Source organism: Oncorhynchus masou, chromosome 22, assembly GCF_036934945.1.
Source record: "Oncorhynchus masou masou isolate Uvic2021 chromosome 22, UVic_Omas_1.1, whole genome shotgun sequence".
NCBI lineage: Eukaryota > Metazoa > Chordata > Actinopteri > Salmoniformes > Salmonidae > Oncorhynchus > Oncorhynchus masou.
This window is the reverse complement of record NC_088233.1, coordinates 54,552,562-54,569,311: the sequence shown is the minus strand read 5'-3', so window position 1 is coordinate 54,569,311 and position 16,750 is coordinate 54,552,562. Positions and strand designations below refer to the sequence as shown.

General features: G+C 39.4%; 1 protein-coding gene across 5 annotated transcripts; it reads left to right on the top strand.

Annotated features, from left to right (window-relative positions):
- Positions 1–1,329: 1,329 nt before the first annotated feature.
- Positions 1,330–16,355, top strand: LOC135509705 (G protein pathway suppressor 2-like). Of its 5 annotated transcripts, XM_064930582.1 has the most exons (13): positions 1,330–1,546; positions 3,274–3,391; positions 3,627–3,736; positions 3,831–3,943; positions 4,217–4,296; positions 4,440–4,519; positions 4,822–4,999; positions 5,294–5,377; positions 5,570–5,646; positions 5,864–5,959; positions 6,236–6,319; positions 10,492–10,562; positions 16,011–16,355. In XM_064930582.1, exons 1-12 carry the CDS (start codon positions 1,541–1,543, stop codon positions 10,519–10,521), a joined length of 1,056 nt encoding a protein of 351 aa, XP_064786654.1. In that variant the 5' UTR covers positions 1,330–1,540; the 3' UTR covers positions 10,522–10,562; positions 16,011–16,355. The 5 variants fall into 5 exon arrangements, with proteins under 5 accessions (XP_064786654.1, XP_064786651.1, XP_064786650.1 ...); XM_064930579.1 differs by lacking the exon at positions 10,492–10,562 and having other exon boundaries at positions 4,443–4,519; XM_064930578.1 differs by lacking the exon at positions 10,492–10,562.
- Positions 16,356–16,750: the final 395 nt, after the last annotated feature.

Here is a 16,750-nt window from a genome sequence, read left to right as displayed (position 1 = left end):
AAGACATTTGAAACTGACAGTGTTTTTTCTTAATTTTGATGGGGGTAATATGAGTATGTTTTTTTTCTGCATTAAAGTTACAGTTTTCACCCCATACAGTAGTTGGCGTCATACACCAAGTCAGGAGTGTTTTGGACGTTGAAGGAGCACATTGGAGAAGAAAGACGGAGAGAGCGTTTGTTTGAAATTGAAAAGCGTCTAGGTAGCTTTTGATAAAGAAGAACATCAAGATTAAGCAGCTGCATTATAAGTGGGATGCATTGTTGAGTGCTACATCCCGAGGTGTTCGTGCTGATTGTACGGAGACTGTGACAGCCGTTTAAATGGCGTCCCTTGAGAAAGCAAGAACAAGATGTATGTCAGAAGAAGTGCAGAATTATCATAAGGAGACGTTTACTTGGAATACGGAGGAGGAATGGAGGAAAAAAAGAGAGGCAGAGGAGGTCTGAGAGAGAGAGGGAGGAAGAGGGTGAGCTTGAGTTGGTTAAAAATGGCGGGAAAAAGAGCTGGTTTGTTAAAGAAGATTGTTAGAAAGTGTAAGCAGAGTGAGCTGAAGAGGAAGTGAATGAGGGTGAATTATCAGAGGTTCTAGGTGTGGTGGAGGCTTGTACCGAGGGTCAGGATAAAGATGAGTCTGACAGTAGGAGTAAAGTTTTAGGAAAAAGTGGACACTTGCCTTTTGGTTGATCCATTTGTGGTTTCAGGGTGGGTGAAAACAGAGTTGAGCGCTGTGGAATCATTGAGGGTAACCAGAAGTGGACTTGTGATAATTGTTTGTGTTTCTGCTGGTCAGAGGGAGAATGCGCTCCGCAATAAACTAATGGGGGCAAGAAATGTGAATTGTTTCGCTCTCAAGAAATAGGGCGCCATTGAAAGGAGAGATAACTGGGGTAGCAGTAAATGTAAAAGTTAACAAACTGAAGTGGAAGATTCCCGCAGTGTTTGTGATGCTCGTTGTTTGGTGCGACGCAGACAGGGTGGCAGGGTGAGTTTTGATGTCGAGCCTTTGCCAGACAAAGTGATGTTAGGATATATTAAGTTATCCTGTACGAGCTTTTGTGGTGATGTCCCATTCTTTCAAGTTGTTGGCATGTGGTAGGACTAAATATATTTAATTAGTAGAGTAATGTGGTGCAATTTTAACTGTATTTATTTATTCTATTTTTTTGTGAGTGTAGTGTTAGAGATGATAGGGTATTTGTTTATTTTTATTTTTTTATAGCAAAGTATAAAGGTACTCCAGTCTAGTAGGTGGCGGTCATGCAACAATTTGGATGTCAACCGCTGTTAAACCTCGAAGAAGAAGAAGAAGAAGGGGTCATGCACCTTTAACGTGTGTTTGCGGACCACTACAACACCATAGAAGAAGACCTCTTCCGTTTTGTTCAGTTTGGGTTCCTTGTGAATACACCCAACTTGTGTCAACATTGGGCTTTTTAACATTTTACCTGCAAACCAGCCTATCAAAGACATATTTTCTGACAAGGAAAAAGTGCGTTTTGAGAGGATTCCACGCAATTGTATTGCAAGACTGCTAGATATGCGAGTATGTGCAGTTTAGCTAGCTAGCTAAACTGTCGTTGAATTATTGATGCTCAATCGGGATTTGCTTTGCAAATGTGTTTAGCTAGCTAGCTCACTATAGAGTCAGCCTTGGCGTATGTTATTTAAAAGTAGACAGATCACTGACTTTTCAAATCAATATCGCTAGTTAATGCTAAACTGCTAGTGTGAGATTACCTGCAGGGTAACATAGCCAGCTTGTAAGTTATACAAGCTAGCTAACGCGTAATATTTCTAACGGGTTGTTAGCCAGTGGCAGCTAACTAGCGATACAATTTAGACTAATGTATTATTGACTAACGTTATAATTGATCATTATTAGACTAAAATAGGGTAGATCGAGGATGTGATTATGAGTTTTTGATAGCAGTACAGGTAGGCCTAAGAGTTTCCCGTTTGTCCGGTACAAACTGCAGTCCTTCCGTGGGGTGATGAAATTCATACTTTTAATAAACACGTCCAGTCATCAATACTCAACTCTGCGTCGATATAAGAGAACAGAGTTGAGCGTTCCTCAGCTGCTTAAATTCCTGACTTGGAAGACGCAACACGTCTTCTAGACTTCCATGTCTAGTTGCAGGGAGTTCGTTTTAATTGAGAAAATACTCTTATTATTAAATATGTTGCTCCATTTCGTATTTTTTAATTTTACCTTTCTTTAACCAGGCAAGTCAGTTAAGAACACATTCTTATTTTCAATGACGGCCTGGGAACAGTGGGTTAACTGCCTGTTCAGGGGCAGAACGACAGATTTGTACCTTGTCAGCTCGGGGGTTTGATGTCCAATGCTCTAACCACTAGGCTACCCTGCCGCCCCGTAATCCAACAATGTGTACGCAGCCATCTTTTCTATGTCAAATCTGATCGTTGATCGAGACCAGTTAGTGTCATGACATGCAGCACTTTGGGGTGGGACACCCACCTGTCTCAATCGATGACAGAAGATTTTAAATAGACAAGATGGTGGCGTATGCATTGTTGGATTACTTAATGGAGCAAAACAATTATTTTATTTAATAACCAAGCATTTTCTAAATTCAAACCCCCTGTTACTAGACATGGAAATATAGAAAATGTGTTGTCCAAGTTGGGAATTGAAGTATCGCCACGTAAAGGTTGGTCTCAAATTCTCAGCACTATTATTTATACTACTGTGTAACTGCTGTATGGAAGTGTTCATCATGCTTTTTCAAAGTGTAGCTACTGACAGTTGAGCAGGTCAGACATATTTTAGCTGGCTCTGGACATGGCTAGCTAACAGAATATATTATTATAATGTAGGTTAAAGTTTCGAGAGTTCGGGACTTTATAGTTATATCAGCATTTTTGTCAAAATTGAGTTATTGACATGCCTTGTTCTGTTCAATGTTTGACATATATAGTACTCTAAATACCCCTAATTAATGTTAAGGTCAAATTAATACAGTATAAAAAAATTGCATAAACTGTTGAAACCAAAGATGGATCGGCACATTAAAGCCAGTTATCTCAATCATGTTTTTGCAGATAGAACCTTGTAGTCCTAAGCTCTCGCTCCATTTCTGCTGTTGTGATCTAATTATTAGGGACTTTATCATAACAGCCTGATTGAGCATTCTATTGTTGTTTGATTAATGAAGGACTGTGGTAGGTAAATGGATGTAAACATACAATATGTCAGTGGTGATTATTGTGCTCACTTTCATCCTGTGTCAATCTGTCTGTTCTTAGCTGGCCCCACCAATTCCTACCATCATGCCTGCTCTACTAGAGAGGCCCAAACTGTCCAATGCCATGGCACGCGCCCTGCACAAGCACATCATGCGAGAGCGAGACCGCAAGAGACAAGGTAAGAAAGAACCCTCTCTACCCAATAACACTAGTAGTTTGCAAACTCCAACAAAGTTGCAGGTAACACGCTGATATCACCTCCTGAGCAAGGCAGTTAACCCGCTGTTCCCCGTATTCAGAGGGGTTGGGTTAAATGCAGAATCCACATGTCAGTTGAATGCATTCAGTTGTACAACTGACTAGGTATCCCCCTTTCCTGTTCTGTAACCCTCTCACCCAACCTTGTGTCACAGAGGAGGAAGAAGTAGACAAAATGATGGAGCAGAAGCAGAAGGAGGAGGAGGAAAGGAAGAGAAAGAAAGAGGTGGAAGAGAGAATGTCTTTAGATGAGACGAAAGAGCAGGTGAGTTATTGAGCTCTTTCGTGCCTCACTCTCTCTTTTGTGGTTCCTCTTACTTAACTCCTCTTTTATTTTTGTCCCTCTTTCTCTCCCTTAGATCATGAAGATGGGGGAGAAGCTCCAGGGGCTACAAGAAGAGAAACACCAGCTCTTCCTCCAGTTGAAGAAAGTGCTCCATGAGGAGGAGAAGAGACGGAGGAAAGAACAGAGGTAGAGGCTCTGAAAAATCACTTATCCGTAGCCTGGTGGTCCCAGATCTGCAGGGGCTGTTCTGCCAACATCTATGGTTGTTGAAAGCACATGCATACAGCACATACAGATCTGGCACCACCAACACATTCCCCAGCAACCTACGTCTGTTATTGGCATTTTATATGAAAGTCAGTCCTATTTGCTGATAAACTAGCATTCACATTGTTTCTATACTCACACATTGTGACCATGGACAAGATCTTACTTTCTTTCCCCAATGTTTTCTTGTAGTGACATGACAACCCTGACATCTGCTACGTACCAGCCCAGCATGGCTATCCACTCAGGACAACATCTGCTCAGCATGCAAGGTAATTCACACTGATTGATATAATACAAGCGTAATTGTCTATACACACATACTGTTAGTTGTACTATGCACATTACCAGCCTCCCTCTCTCCCTCTGTGTATCTTTCTCTCCATGTTACCCTCCTCTCTATATCAATGATCAGCAGGTCAAGTGAGTCATGGCCGCTCTGCTGCTCTACTTGGAGAACGCAGTAAACAGCTCTTCCAGTCCCCTGTCCTTCCTGTGAGTGAGCAGATTTCATAAATACTAGGGTTTCCAGTATTTGGCCTCAAGCCCCTCAGTGTATGTAGCAGGCACTTGTTCCTGTTGATTATAATTAGGACTTCAGTGGCTTGAGGACTGACGAATGGGGACCCAATATGCCCTGATTTTATAAAGTGTTCTATACTTAATTTAGGTCTGGCCTGAATGTAATCCACTAATAGTATATGGAATTTAGTTACCCTTTAGTTTACCCTTTTATCCAAGGCGACTTATAGTTCATTGAATGTGTGTGAAAACGTGTCCTGTATGTTACTTGACAGGGGCGTCACTACCAGAGCCAGCCAGGGATGAGCTCCGTGGGCTCCGAGCATGGGCAGTATTCAGCCAGCCAGGCAGCCCATGGCCCCTACGGCCAGCTCACCCAGGCACAGCACTCCTCTCCCTTCGCCACCGGCCAGCATGTCCCTGTCAGCTACGCCAGCAGCTCGCAGCTCAGAGGTAACCGTTTTCAGTTTAATTGTTATTTGAGAGACGTGTTGTCTATGTGACATTGAAAGCCTAATATAATGTGTATCTGGTAGCTTGGTCCCAGATCTTTTTGTTCTGGTTTGCCAATTCCTATGGTCATTGTTAAGCCAAACATGTTTGACAAACAGATATGGGAGCAGTCGGGTTTGTGTTGTTTTTAAGGTGACCGTGTTGTGGCCATTATGAGAATGAGAAGTTTATTGTGTATGCTGTTTGTGTGCGTGCTTCACTCATAACCCGCTCCTTAATGCCGTCCCCGTCCAGGTACCTCAGCGTTCCAGGCCATGCAGTACCTGCCTCACCAGCAGCAGGGCTACGCTGTACACAGCCACTTTACCTCTCAGCCAGGTACCTTACACCTGTGTGTCTAATAATGTCTATAGGTTGTTGTAGGCCTCACACTTGGGATTGTGGCATATTTCATATAAGGTTTATGCGTAATGACACTGGGATGGGTGTGCTGACTTTACTACTCACTTACTACTCTCTTGCTTCACAACATTTTTCTCAGTTCACCATTTTATCTTTTTTTGTCCCCAGGATTAATCCCCAGTGCTGGGATCCCTCTACAGAAGCAGCTTGAACATGCTAATCAACAATCTGGTTTCACTGACTCTGTAAGTTCATTGGGCCCCATATCGACTGGCAAAATGGCATGACACAGGATGGTATGGTTATATAACAGTGTTATAAACCATAGTGTTTAAACAATCCATTTAAGAGGTTGATCACAAGCAGTGTACTGTATTTCAGTTTGTGAGCGGGTCATCTGTGGTTATCTTGCACGTAACTGGCCCTTAATCTTTTTCTGCTGTGTTTTTGTGGTGGCTTCAGAGTACTCTACGGCCCATGCACTCTCAGACACTTCATGCGTGTGCTGCAGGCCTGCTGACTACCCCCTCCCTCGCAGTGCAGATCCCCGCTGCCAAGGTAAAGCCCACCTACCCTGGGTCATGTTCGTTAGGGCACGCAGCAAAACGTTTTGCAATGAAAAACCAAAACAAGTCTTTCTTATTGGAAGCATTCAGTTAGTACTTCTCCATTTCACTCTACTTTTTTCAGTTTTGTGCCTAATGAACACAACCCTGCTTTATGCGTTGCTCTCTTCCTTCTATGGTATGAAACACACCACAGGGTTACGAAGTCAATCAGCTTTGTTAATTCATAACCTCATCTTTTCCTGCGCCTCCTGTTCTTTGTGAATAGTCTGGCTTACCGTATGCCCACCCCCCCCGTCCAGCCTCTCCGGGAAGCTTTACCCATGGAACACCTCCACAGCAGGCTCACCCAGTGAGTATCCTATCAGACATCACCCACCTCTGAGCAGCACAACCCCTTATATACAGCCTTGGTGCTGCCGGATAGATCAAATGGCCAATGACAATGGCCCCGACGAAATACAATGAATACGTCACGAAAATCAACACCAGTCGTGTAGTGACATGGTTTAGCGTATTCATCACTATTTTAGACTAAAGCAGGGGTCTTCAACCTTTTCTTGCCCAGGCAAACCGGTGACCCATTGCTTGTCTTGTGAATAATGGCAAGGACATGTAATCAACATGTTAAAATGAATAGATTTGGTCGATAGCTTTTCATTATTTTGACCTCCCCACATTATAATTGGAGAAGTGTGATCTCGAATATAGCCTATTAGTTAGAAAGTTAACTCCAAGCTAGGGCTGGGACGATTATGCAATTTAGTGTAACGATTGTCATGCAAATGACCACAGATACTAGCTGTGTTCGAATACCCATACTAACATACTGTATACTACATACTTAATGAGTATATACTACATACTATGTACTATTAGTTCATTTTAGTATACTGTAAACGAACAGTATGCTTTCAGTTGAGCGTACTAGCTCTTTGCATGTCTACCGGAAGTTGATGCTGTTGCTAGTTAGCATAACAAATTACTAGTTAGACATTTTACGACTTCGGGTGTGTTTTTAAATCTGGAGTTCCAGAGTGCGCTCGTAAATTCAGAACGTTTTCCTTTTGTAAATTCCGAGCGGTTTGCTCGAGCTGAGGAGTCGGGTTGATTTGACTGTTCTGACCTTACAAAGGCAGTCAAGCACCCAAGCTAACGTTGGCTAGCTACTTCCGGACACGAATGAGACCATTCTGACAATTTCACTCACCCTAGCAGAGCTGGTTATCCAGAGCGTTTGTGGCTGTGACTGTGCTGCTGTCAACAATTTAATTACGCTTTTTTTGTCGACGTTTACTGACACCGGCCATATTCAAGGGGTGTTGAGCGTTCGTAAATTCATTATTCTGTACTGTCTAGTACACTCAGATGAGAGTGCTCTGAAATTAGAGTAGATGGCCAGAGCGAATTTACGAAAGCACCCGGATGTCAATTGTGAACGCGCAACCACTATACCATTTAGTAAGCTAAGAATGACAGGAATAATGAAGTCAGTAAACGTTGATTAGTTAGTCTATGGTTAATATACTGGCAAGTTTGATGTAGCCAACTAACGTTAGGAAGCTCGCTAAGAACATACCAGTACATACTACTGTAATGATATGCTAGGTTGTTCGTAAGGACAGCTTAGCTAACAAATTGTCAGCCAACATAACGTTTAAGGTAACTTATTTGAAAAGTCATTACTTTATTACATTGCTTCACATTTTCTTAACATTTGTCATAATTAGTTAAAGCAATGAATTTGTATCGGCTGTGGTTGTACTTCGACTGCATGTTTTCTTCAAATCTGGAAACAATGTGAAGCCATGCCCATTTCCTAAAGAATTGCATTATGGGCCTGAAAGTACAGAAATAGTGTCTTCTGCGTGTGTACTTCATATTTTGGCAAATGAAGTACGACATCCTAGAACGTTTGGCCTACTAACTAGATCTATACTATGACCAATAAGCATACCTTATACTCAAGTCACGTCATAATTAGTATGGTTAGTGCGGTTAGTATGAGTATTCGAACACAGCTATTGTCATTTTTGTAAAACAAAATGTTTAAATTGTATTGCATCTTTGAAAGACATACCTAATGAATACAACTTGTCGTGGAAATACTAATCAATAATGAGAAGAAACGATCACAATCACCAATCAGGATATTACTTTATTCAAAACTTATTAACATCGATTCGTTATTGAAATAATGAAGCTGGTCAACGAACCACCCTAGATGATTCGTTGAGAGCCCAACGAGCGGATTTGAGCCACAGAATTTTATAGCAAAGTACATCCTTCTGAATGTTCATGACAAACAGCAGATGCATGGAATGGGTCACAAGGTTAGGATTTGTATGAAAGATACTAATAATTCACAGCAGACAGTATCTGCTGTAAAGACCGTTTTCAGTGTGTGGAAACCAGGGTCTGGCCCCCAAAAGAAGGTTCCCCTCATTATCCATACCCGAGCCATCCTCACCCTGGTATCTCCTGGCACACAAACACCAAGTCATGCTATGGAATGCGGTTTTTAGGCTTTATCACCAAAGGCATGGTAAATCCACTGTCCGCATTAATCCCCCAGAGGCCCAATTCAGAAGACCACGCACAGATGAGTGTTCTAAAATCCCTATTCTACTCCATAAAACAACCATTTGATGCTATAACAGTATTATAACATAATCTTGTAATTTGTCTCAACCTAAAAGTAAATTACAAGGTTTTAAAACATTAATTCACATGTAGAAAACAAATAGGTCATCAAACAACCTTTAACTCAAAACATGTAGAAAAACACCTCCTTGCACTAGTATACTGCCCCTGAACAGGCAGTTAACCCACTGTTCCTAGGCCGTCATTGAAAATAAGAATTTGTTCTTAACTGACTTGTCTAGTTAAATAAAGGTCAAATAAAATAAATACAAAAAATACTACTATTGTAAATAGATTCGTTGAGCCTTTTAACCTTGACATAAAATTAGCCTTCATTGGGAATGATATAAACATTAATATTGTTAAGAAATGATCAGCAATCTAAATCAGAGTACATTTTTCATGAGTACGAAACAAAACATGTTGATACTGAGCATACTTACCTTGGTCAGCATAGTGGAAATAACTATTCCCATCCCAGAAACTAAAATAAGCATATTTTGTTGGACAAATCCAGGTAGTGAATCCTGGTTTAAGTCAAATGTATTGCGTTGGTGCCGAATGAACATGACCCAGGACAAGCAACATGATTCCACTATTTATAAGGCAATACCTATAGATCAAATAGATTAGGGACACTTTCAGTCTCAGGATCTGGGCATGCTAGTACACAACAACAACAATCAAAACAATCAATCCATAATACATACATTTCTTCACTCATAGTTATTAACATACTAAACTCAGTCAGTTGTTAAAATCATTCCGTTTCCAAATCGTAATCAAAACCCAATTATCCGACCCATTTTTAGAATGAGATTGCTCATTGATTGACATTTGTCCTATCACTCAAACTTAACCCTCACTTTAACACACATCAACATTGCCAGAATGTACATATATTAGCATGCAGTATAATTACCCTATAATTCTAGTATTAAGTTATCATGATTATTATTACAGATCAGTATCTTAATGCATTGTTAATCTAAATGACTATAAATTTAGCAGTGTGTTGACCTCAATCAACCTGATTCCCCAAAATAAACAACTTTAAGACAAGTCAATCAATTATGATCAGCAATCTAAATCAGAGTACATTTTTCATGAGTACGAAACAAAACATGTTGATACCGAGCATACTTACCTTGGTCAGCATAGTGGAAATAACTATTCCCATCCCAGAAACTAAAATAAGCATATTTTGTTGGACAAATCCAGGTAGTGAATCCTGGTTCAACCTGATTCCCCAAAATAAACAACTTTAAGACAAGTCTATCAGTTATGGGCACTGTTGACCCCCCCCCCCTTCCGGCATCTCTTCACATTCTTCAGATAGCTTCACAGTTCAAAGTGGATGGCCCATGATAATGTCCCAATTTCAATATCTCACCTGGGCCGCCACCACCTTCACCACCCATTATGTCTTGTCCATTTGTCAACCAGTGTACCAGCAACATAAGATAAGCTTCGGAACAGATCTCTCCCCATACTCACTTCATGTGGACTCCTGTCACACTCCTGAGAGAAGGCATGAAAAAAAAAAACAGTTGATAGCTTCGATTGGATGCTGTCCACCGGTTGCTGGCTCGGAGTCAGGTCTCTCGGTAGAAATGGTGTAGACAGGGCCGTATTGAACGCCTTTGTCGCTCTTCTTCAGCCAGTTAGAGGGGTTTCACACCGTTCTCTGCCAAATTATCCCTGCCATGCATCAAGAGAGGACAGATCAGAACAACCGTTTAGTTCAGTTAAGAATTGATTATATGACAAACTATTACTTTCACCAATTATTCTTAATACAAATTTCTAAAAACTTGTCAGAGAATAACACATTCTGTTGAAACCATTTTTTCAAATTGGCTTATGCTCCCCTCATCGCAGAGCCACAGGATCGGGAAGTTAGACCTCTAACCCATCGGGAGAAATCCCAACAATCCAGCAGACCCAATCTGGTGAGATTTGTATCAAAACAGAACAAACAACACGACAATACACTCCTTCATATACAGTTGAAGTCGGACGTTTACATACACCTTAGTCAAATGCATTTAAACTCAGATTTGAACAATTCCTGACATTTAATCCTAGTAACAATTCCCTGTTTTAGGTCAGTTAGGATCACCACTTTATTTTAAGAATGTGAAATGTCAGAATAGTAGTAGAGTGAATGATTTATTTCAGCTTTTATTTCTTTCATCACATTCCCATTGGGTCAGAAGGTTACATACATTCACTCAATTAGTATTTGGTAGCATTGCCTTTACATTTGTTACTTCTTTTGACAACAACCAGTGAAATTGCAGTGCGCCAAATTCAAACAACAGAAATTTCATAATTAAAATTCCTCAAAAAAGTATTATACACCATTTTAAAGATACACTTCTTGTTAATCCAACCACGGTGCCAGATTTCAGAAAGGCTTTACGGCGAAAGCATACCATGCGATTATGTTAGGTCAGCGCCTAGTCACAAAAAACTAAATTTTCCAGCAGAAATAGAGAAAATGAATCACTAACCTTTGATCTTCATCAGATGGCACTCATAGGACTTCATGTTACACAATACATGTATGTTTTGTTCGGTAAAGTTCATATTTATATCCAAAAATCTCAGTTTACATTGGCGCGTTATGTTCAGTAATGTTTTGCCTCCAAAACATCTGGTGAATTTGCAGAGAGCCACATCAATTTACAGAAATACTCATCATAAACTTTGATGAAAGATACAAGTGTTATACATAGGAATAGAGAAACTTCTCCTTAACTTGTTATGGCTGCAATCCCCCTATCGGGATGTGTCATCAACATCCGCTAAATAGCATAGCTCTACATTCACTAAATATTACTACAAATATTTATATTCATGAAATCACAAGTGCAATATAATATAGGACAACACAGCTTAGCCTTTTGTTAATCCACCTGTCGTGTCAGATTTTGAAATTATGCTTTATAGCGAAAGCAATCCAAGCGTTTGTGTAAGTTTATCGATCGCACAACAAAACATTAAGTACACTTAGCATCAGGAAGCTTGGTCACGAAAATCAGAAAAGCAATCAAGTTTACCTTTGATCTTCGGATGTTTTCACTCACGAGACTCCCAGTTACACAACAAATGTTCCTTTTGTTCCATAAAGACTATTTTTATATCCAAAATTCCTCAGTTTGTTTGTCGCTTTATGTTCAGAAATCCACAGGAAAGAGCGGTCACGACAACGCAGACAAATTCCAAATAGTTTCCATAATATCCACAGAATCATGTAAAACATTTTTTTATAATCAATCCTCAGGTTGTTTTTAAAATATATAATCGATAATATATCATCCGCAAAAGTCTTTCACAGTAGGAGAGGGAAAAGCAATACCTATCCAAACTCTGTTGCGCGAGCAAAACTCATGTGACCAATTGACACGATGTTATCGTTCTGGCTCATTTTTCAAAATAAAAGCCGGAAACTATGTATGAAGACTGACACCTTGAGGAAGCGATAGGAAAAGGAATCTGGTCCATATCCCTTTAAATCCAGCAAAGGGAGGCTATGGAACATGGAGTTTTCAAAATAGAAGCCACTTTCTGTTTTGATTTTCCTCAGGGTTTCGCCTGCAATATCAGTTCTGTTATACTGACAGACAGTATTTTGACAGTTTTGGAAACTTTAGTGTTTTCTATCCAATACTAATGATAATATGCATATATTAGCAACTGAGACTGAGGAGCTGGCCATTTACAATGGGCACCTTTTCATCCAAGCTACTCAGTACTGCCCCTGCAGCCATATGAAGTTAATGCAACCACTGTCAGATTTCAAAAAAGATTTATGGCGAAAGCACACCATGCGATAATCTGAGTACAGCGCTCAGCCACCAAAACAAGCCATACAGATACCCGCCAAGTTGTGTAGTCAACAAAAGTCAGAAATAGCGTTATAAATATTCACTTATCTTTGATCTTCATCGGAATGCACTCCCAGCAATCCCAGTTCCACAATAAATGTTTTTTTTTCTCTCGATAAAGTCCATAATTTATGTCCAAATACCTCCTTTTTGTTTGCGCGTTTAGTTCACTAATCCAAATGCACAAAGCGCGGGCACTAAGTCCAGCCGAAAAGTCAAAAAAGTTCCATTAAAGTTCATAGAAACATCTCAAACGATGTATTTAATCAATCTTTAGGATGTTTTTATCATGAATCTTCAATAATATTCCAACCGGACAATTCCGTTGTCATTAGAAAGGAACGGGAACGGAGCTCGCACTCACGGCCACGTGCAAGACTAAACTAAAGGCTTTCAGCCTGACCAATTGTTGAAACAGCTCTTATTCACTCCCCTTTCACAATAGAAGCCCGAAACAACTTTCTAAAGACTGTTGACATCTACTGGAAGCCTTAGGAATTGCAATCTGACCCTATTTACACTGGATATTGGATAGGAAATCACTTGAAAAACTACAAACCTCTGATTTCCCACTTCCTGGTTGGATTTTTCACGGGTTTTTGCCGGCCATATAAGTTCTGTTATACTCACAGACATTATTTTAACAGTTTTGGAAACTTTATTGTTGTCTATCCAAATCTACTAATTATATGCATATTCTAGCTTCTGGGCCTGAGTAACAGGCAGTTTACGTTGGGCACACTTTTCATCCGGATGTGAAAATACTGCCCCCTAGCATAAGAGGTTAACTTGGGTCAAGCATTTTGGGTAGCCTTCCACAAGCTTCCCACAATAAGTTGGGTGAATTTTGGCCCATTCCTCCTGACAGAGCTGGTGTAACTGAGTCAGGTTTGTTAGCCTAATGCTATTGAAATGATGAAGTAAATCCTGCAAATAATCCAATTAAAGTAGTCTTAACATCTTGGCACATAATAGGGATTTATTCACCATCATAGCAGTCAAACAAATGAAATCGACATCCACTAATGTAAAACCAGATCTTGCGCCTTGTAATAAAAGTGGATTACATTTTCTCATGCGACGTATTTAAATTACTTCATTACATCACATTCGCTCTGTAATGATAATTAGTTTGACGGAAAACCCTAAGTTAGGCTTTGTGCTACGTTGTAAGTTACGTTGATTTTCCACATTAATTCGCTCTAACTCTATGTGAAAAGGGTTTATACGATAATTAACTCCTCTTAGACCACAAAAAAAATAAACACATTTTCAGGCAATATGGGCAGTTTTATTTTAAATGTAGTACCTGGACTGAGACAGTCCCATAAGCATTTCATAGCAACATCGTTAGGGTAAGTTAACCAAAAGTTAAGTTTAATAATGCTTAAACCTTATCTTCATCAAATGATCCATAAAAGGGACCAACTCAGAAAGCCTATCTATTATTTTCTCAACCCTGACGTACGTCTACGTCTGGGTGCGCAAGTTAGTATGTTATTATCGTTCAGTTCCATCATTACTTCATCTCTAGTAATCCATTATGCACGCATACCATTCGTCAAATTTTCATACCTTCACAGAATCAATATGGAACGTTAGAAATTCTTAGGTACTCACATCAACCAATCCATTGGCTCAGCAAACATTCTCCCAGTGGAAAAAAAACTGAAGTTTCCTGACACAACAAACTATGACATACCTAATGAATAGAACACAGCATTCACGCACCTGTCTTAAAAACAGATGGTTTTGACCGCTTAGATCTTCTGGAAATGAAGCTTCCAATCCAAACTGCCAGTCTGCTCATTTAAGTATTATTAACTCTACCCACTTCATGTCAAAACTGATGTTGCGTAAACTATAGCTACTTGAATATAAAGTTTATTCCCCCCTTCTCAAATAAGCGATTATGATGACTATTACACGATAATTGTGCCATCCCTACTCCAAACATGTTTGCCAATAGCAGCTGGTTAAACAAAGGTTAACCTCTTGGAACTACCCATCCTGGATCCGGGAGAATTGTCATCAACTACACTAATTAGCATAGCGCAACGGTCAAAAAATATAACTAGAAAATATTCATATTCATGAAATAACAAGTGAAATATAGTGACAGCTTAGCCTTTTGTTAATCACCCTGTCATTTTAGATTTTGAAATTATGCTTTACAGCCAAAGCAAGACGAGCATTTGTGTAAGTTCATTGATAGCCTAGCATAGCATTATGTCCAGCTAGCAGCAGGAAAGCTTCGTCACGAAAATCAGAAAAGCAATCAAATTAACCGTTTACCTTTGATCTTCGGATGTTTTCACTGATGAGACTCCCAGTTATACAGCAAATGTTCCTTTTGTTCCATAAAGATTATTTTTATACCCAAAATACCTCCTTTTGTTGGTCACATTATGTTGAGAAATCCACCGGAAATAGCGGTCACGACAACGCTGAAAAAAAAATCTAAATGATGTCCATAATATCGACAGAAACATGGCAAACGTTTTTTTATAATCAATCCTCAAGGTGTTTTTCAAATATCTATTCGATAATATATCAACCTGGACAATTGGCTTTTCAGTAGGAGCGAGAGGAAAAATGACTACCTCTGTCTTTTACGCAAGAATCACTCTGAGAGCCCTCAGCTGGCCACTGACGCAATGTAGTCATTTACACTCATTCTTCAAAATAAAGGCCTGAAACTACGTCTAAATGCTGTAGACACCTTAGGGAATACGTAGAAAAAGGAATCTGGTTGATATCCCTTTCATAGGAACACAACGGTTTCAAAATAAGAGGCACTTCCTGATTGGATTTTCCTCAGGTTTTCGCCTGCAATATCAGTTCTGTTATACTCACAATGTTTTGACAGTTCTGGAAACTTTAGTGTTTTCTATCCTAAGCTGTCAATTATATGCATATTCTAGCATCTGGTCCTGAGAAATAGGCGGTTAACTTTGGGAACGTTATTTTTCCAAAAATAAAAATAGTGCTCCCTAGTTTCAAGAGATTAACAATGGTTTTGCAAAAATGAATGTCCAAGTCAAGAAAGCTTGCCAGTAGCCAGTGTCACTTGCCACGACTGGTACTCGCGGGTGCTTTTTCAAAGCCTATTGTCAGATACTCCAGGGAGTGTAATTAGCTCCAGTGAGTGTAATTCGCTCCAATTACTGTAATTATTTCAATATTAGGAGTTGAGAAATAAATATGAAGATATTCCCCTTTTCTACTCTATGCTATGTAAATCAAAATTGGTTTAGTCAACTGTTGCTAGCGATATTCATTAAAATATTGAAATAAACAACATATTTTTCCACTTATTTTATATATTTTCATGGACCCCCTGCAGTAATTGAATAACCCTGGGCTAGAGGCACCCTAGTTTTTATTTGACTGACTCAAGTATATTCTCATGTTTAGTTGGAAGTGATACTTAGAACACTAGATTCTACTTATATAGTATGATGTTTCCAAATGATCTGTTCATGCTTTTTTGTTTCAATTTTACAGACAACGTTTCAGAGCTCTCCTCAACCTACCCCTCGGCATGCCTACCTCTCCCACAGCCAATCAGGACAGAGGTTCTACCACAACAAGTAAACTAGCCACACCCACCACCAGCAATTACTGAAGGGCATCATTCTCCACACAGTTCGTCTTCAACTGCTGACATAGTACATCAATGTAGATTCTTCTGCCAAAAGACTGTACTGTCAGTATATATAAGCATGTTTTTCCCCCTGTATCAGTATTTCAGTAGAATTAATCATGACAACACATGAGAGAATTTGTATATTCAGAACAATGGTGCTGTTTACATTGTCTTACCAAATTAAACCATCAACAATCTTAAAAGCTCTGTGCTCCTCACTTTTTTTTTACTGATAATAAAAGCCTCTTAAAATACTCTTATTTTAATCTTATTTAACTAATTTTAAATGATTCAAATGTAAACCCTTCTCAAGGTCCATGGAGAAAATGATAATTTGCAAGGAAGAACATTCCTCTTCCATTCACATAAACATATTTGTGGAAGCCATATTTTCCTAAACTTTTTAAATTAAAAAAGTTTACAACTGAATTTGATTAAATTGTACTTGAAAACTAAACATGGAATGGCTTTTATTTTTATTTTTTTATTTTAATGCGGAAGCGTATGATGTGTTACAAGGGAATATGTGACAAGATGCCTGTGGGAGGGAAGTGAATGCGAACTAAATGCTAACGAGCGCATTGCAAAAATGTTGTTC

What these genes read in the sequence shown, in the direction of transcription:
- LOC135509705 (XM_064930578.1), top strand. An exon ending in TAGATGAGACGAAAGAGCAG is followed by an intron (nt 3,737 to 3,830) that starts GTGAGTTATTGA and finishes TCTCTCCCTTAG; the next exon opens with ATCATGAAGATGGGGGAGAA. An exon ending in ACATCTGCTCAGCATGCAAG is followed by an intron (nt 4,297 to 4,439) that starts GTAATTCACACT and finishes ATCAATGATCAG; the next exon opens with CAGGTCAAGTGAGTCATGGC.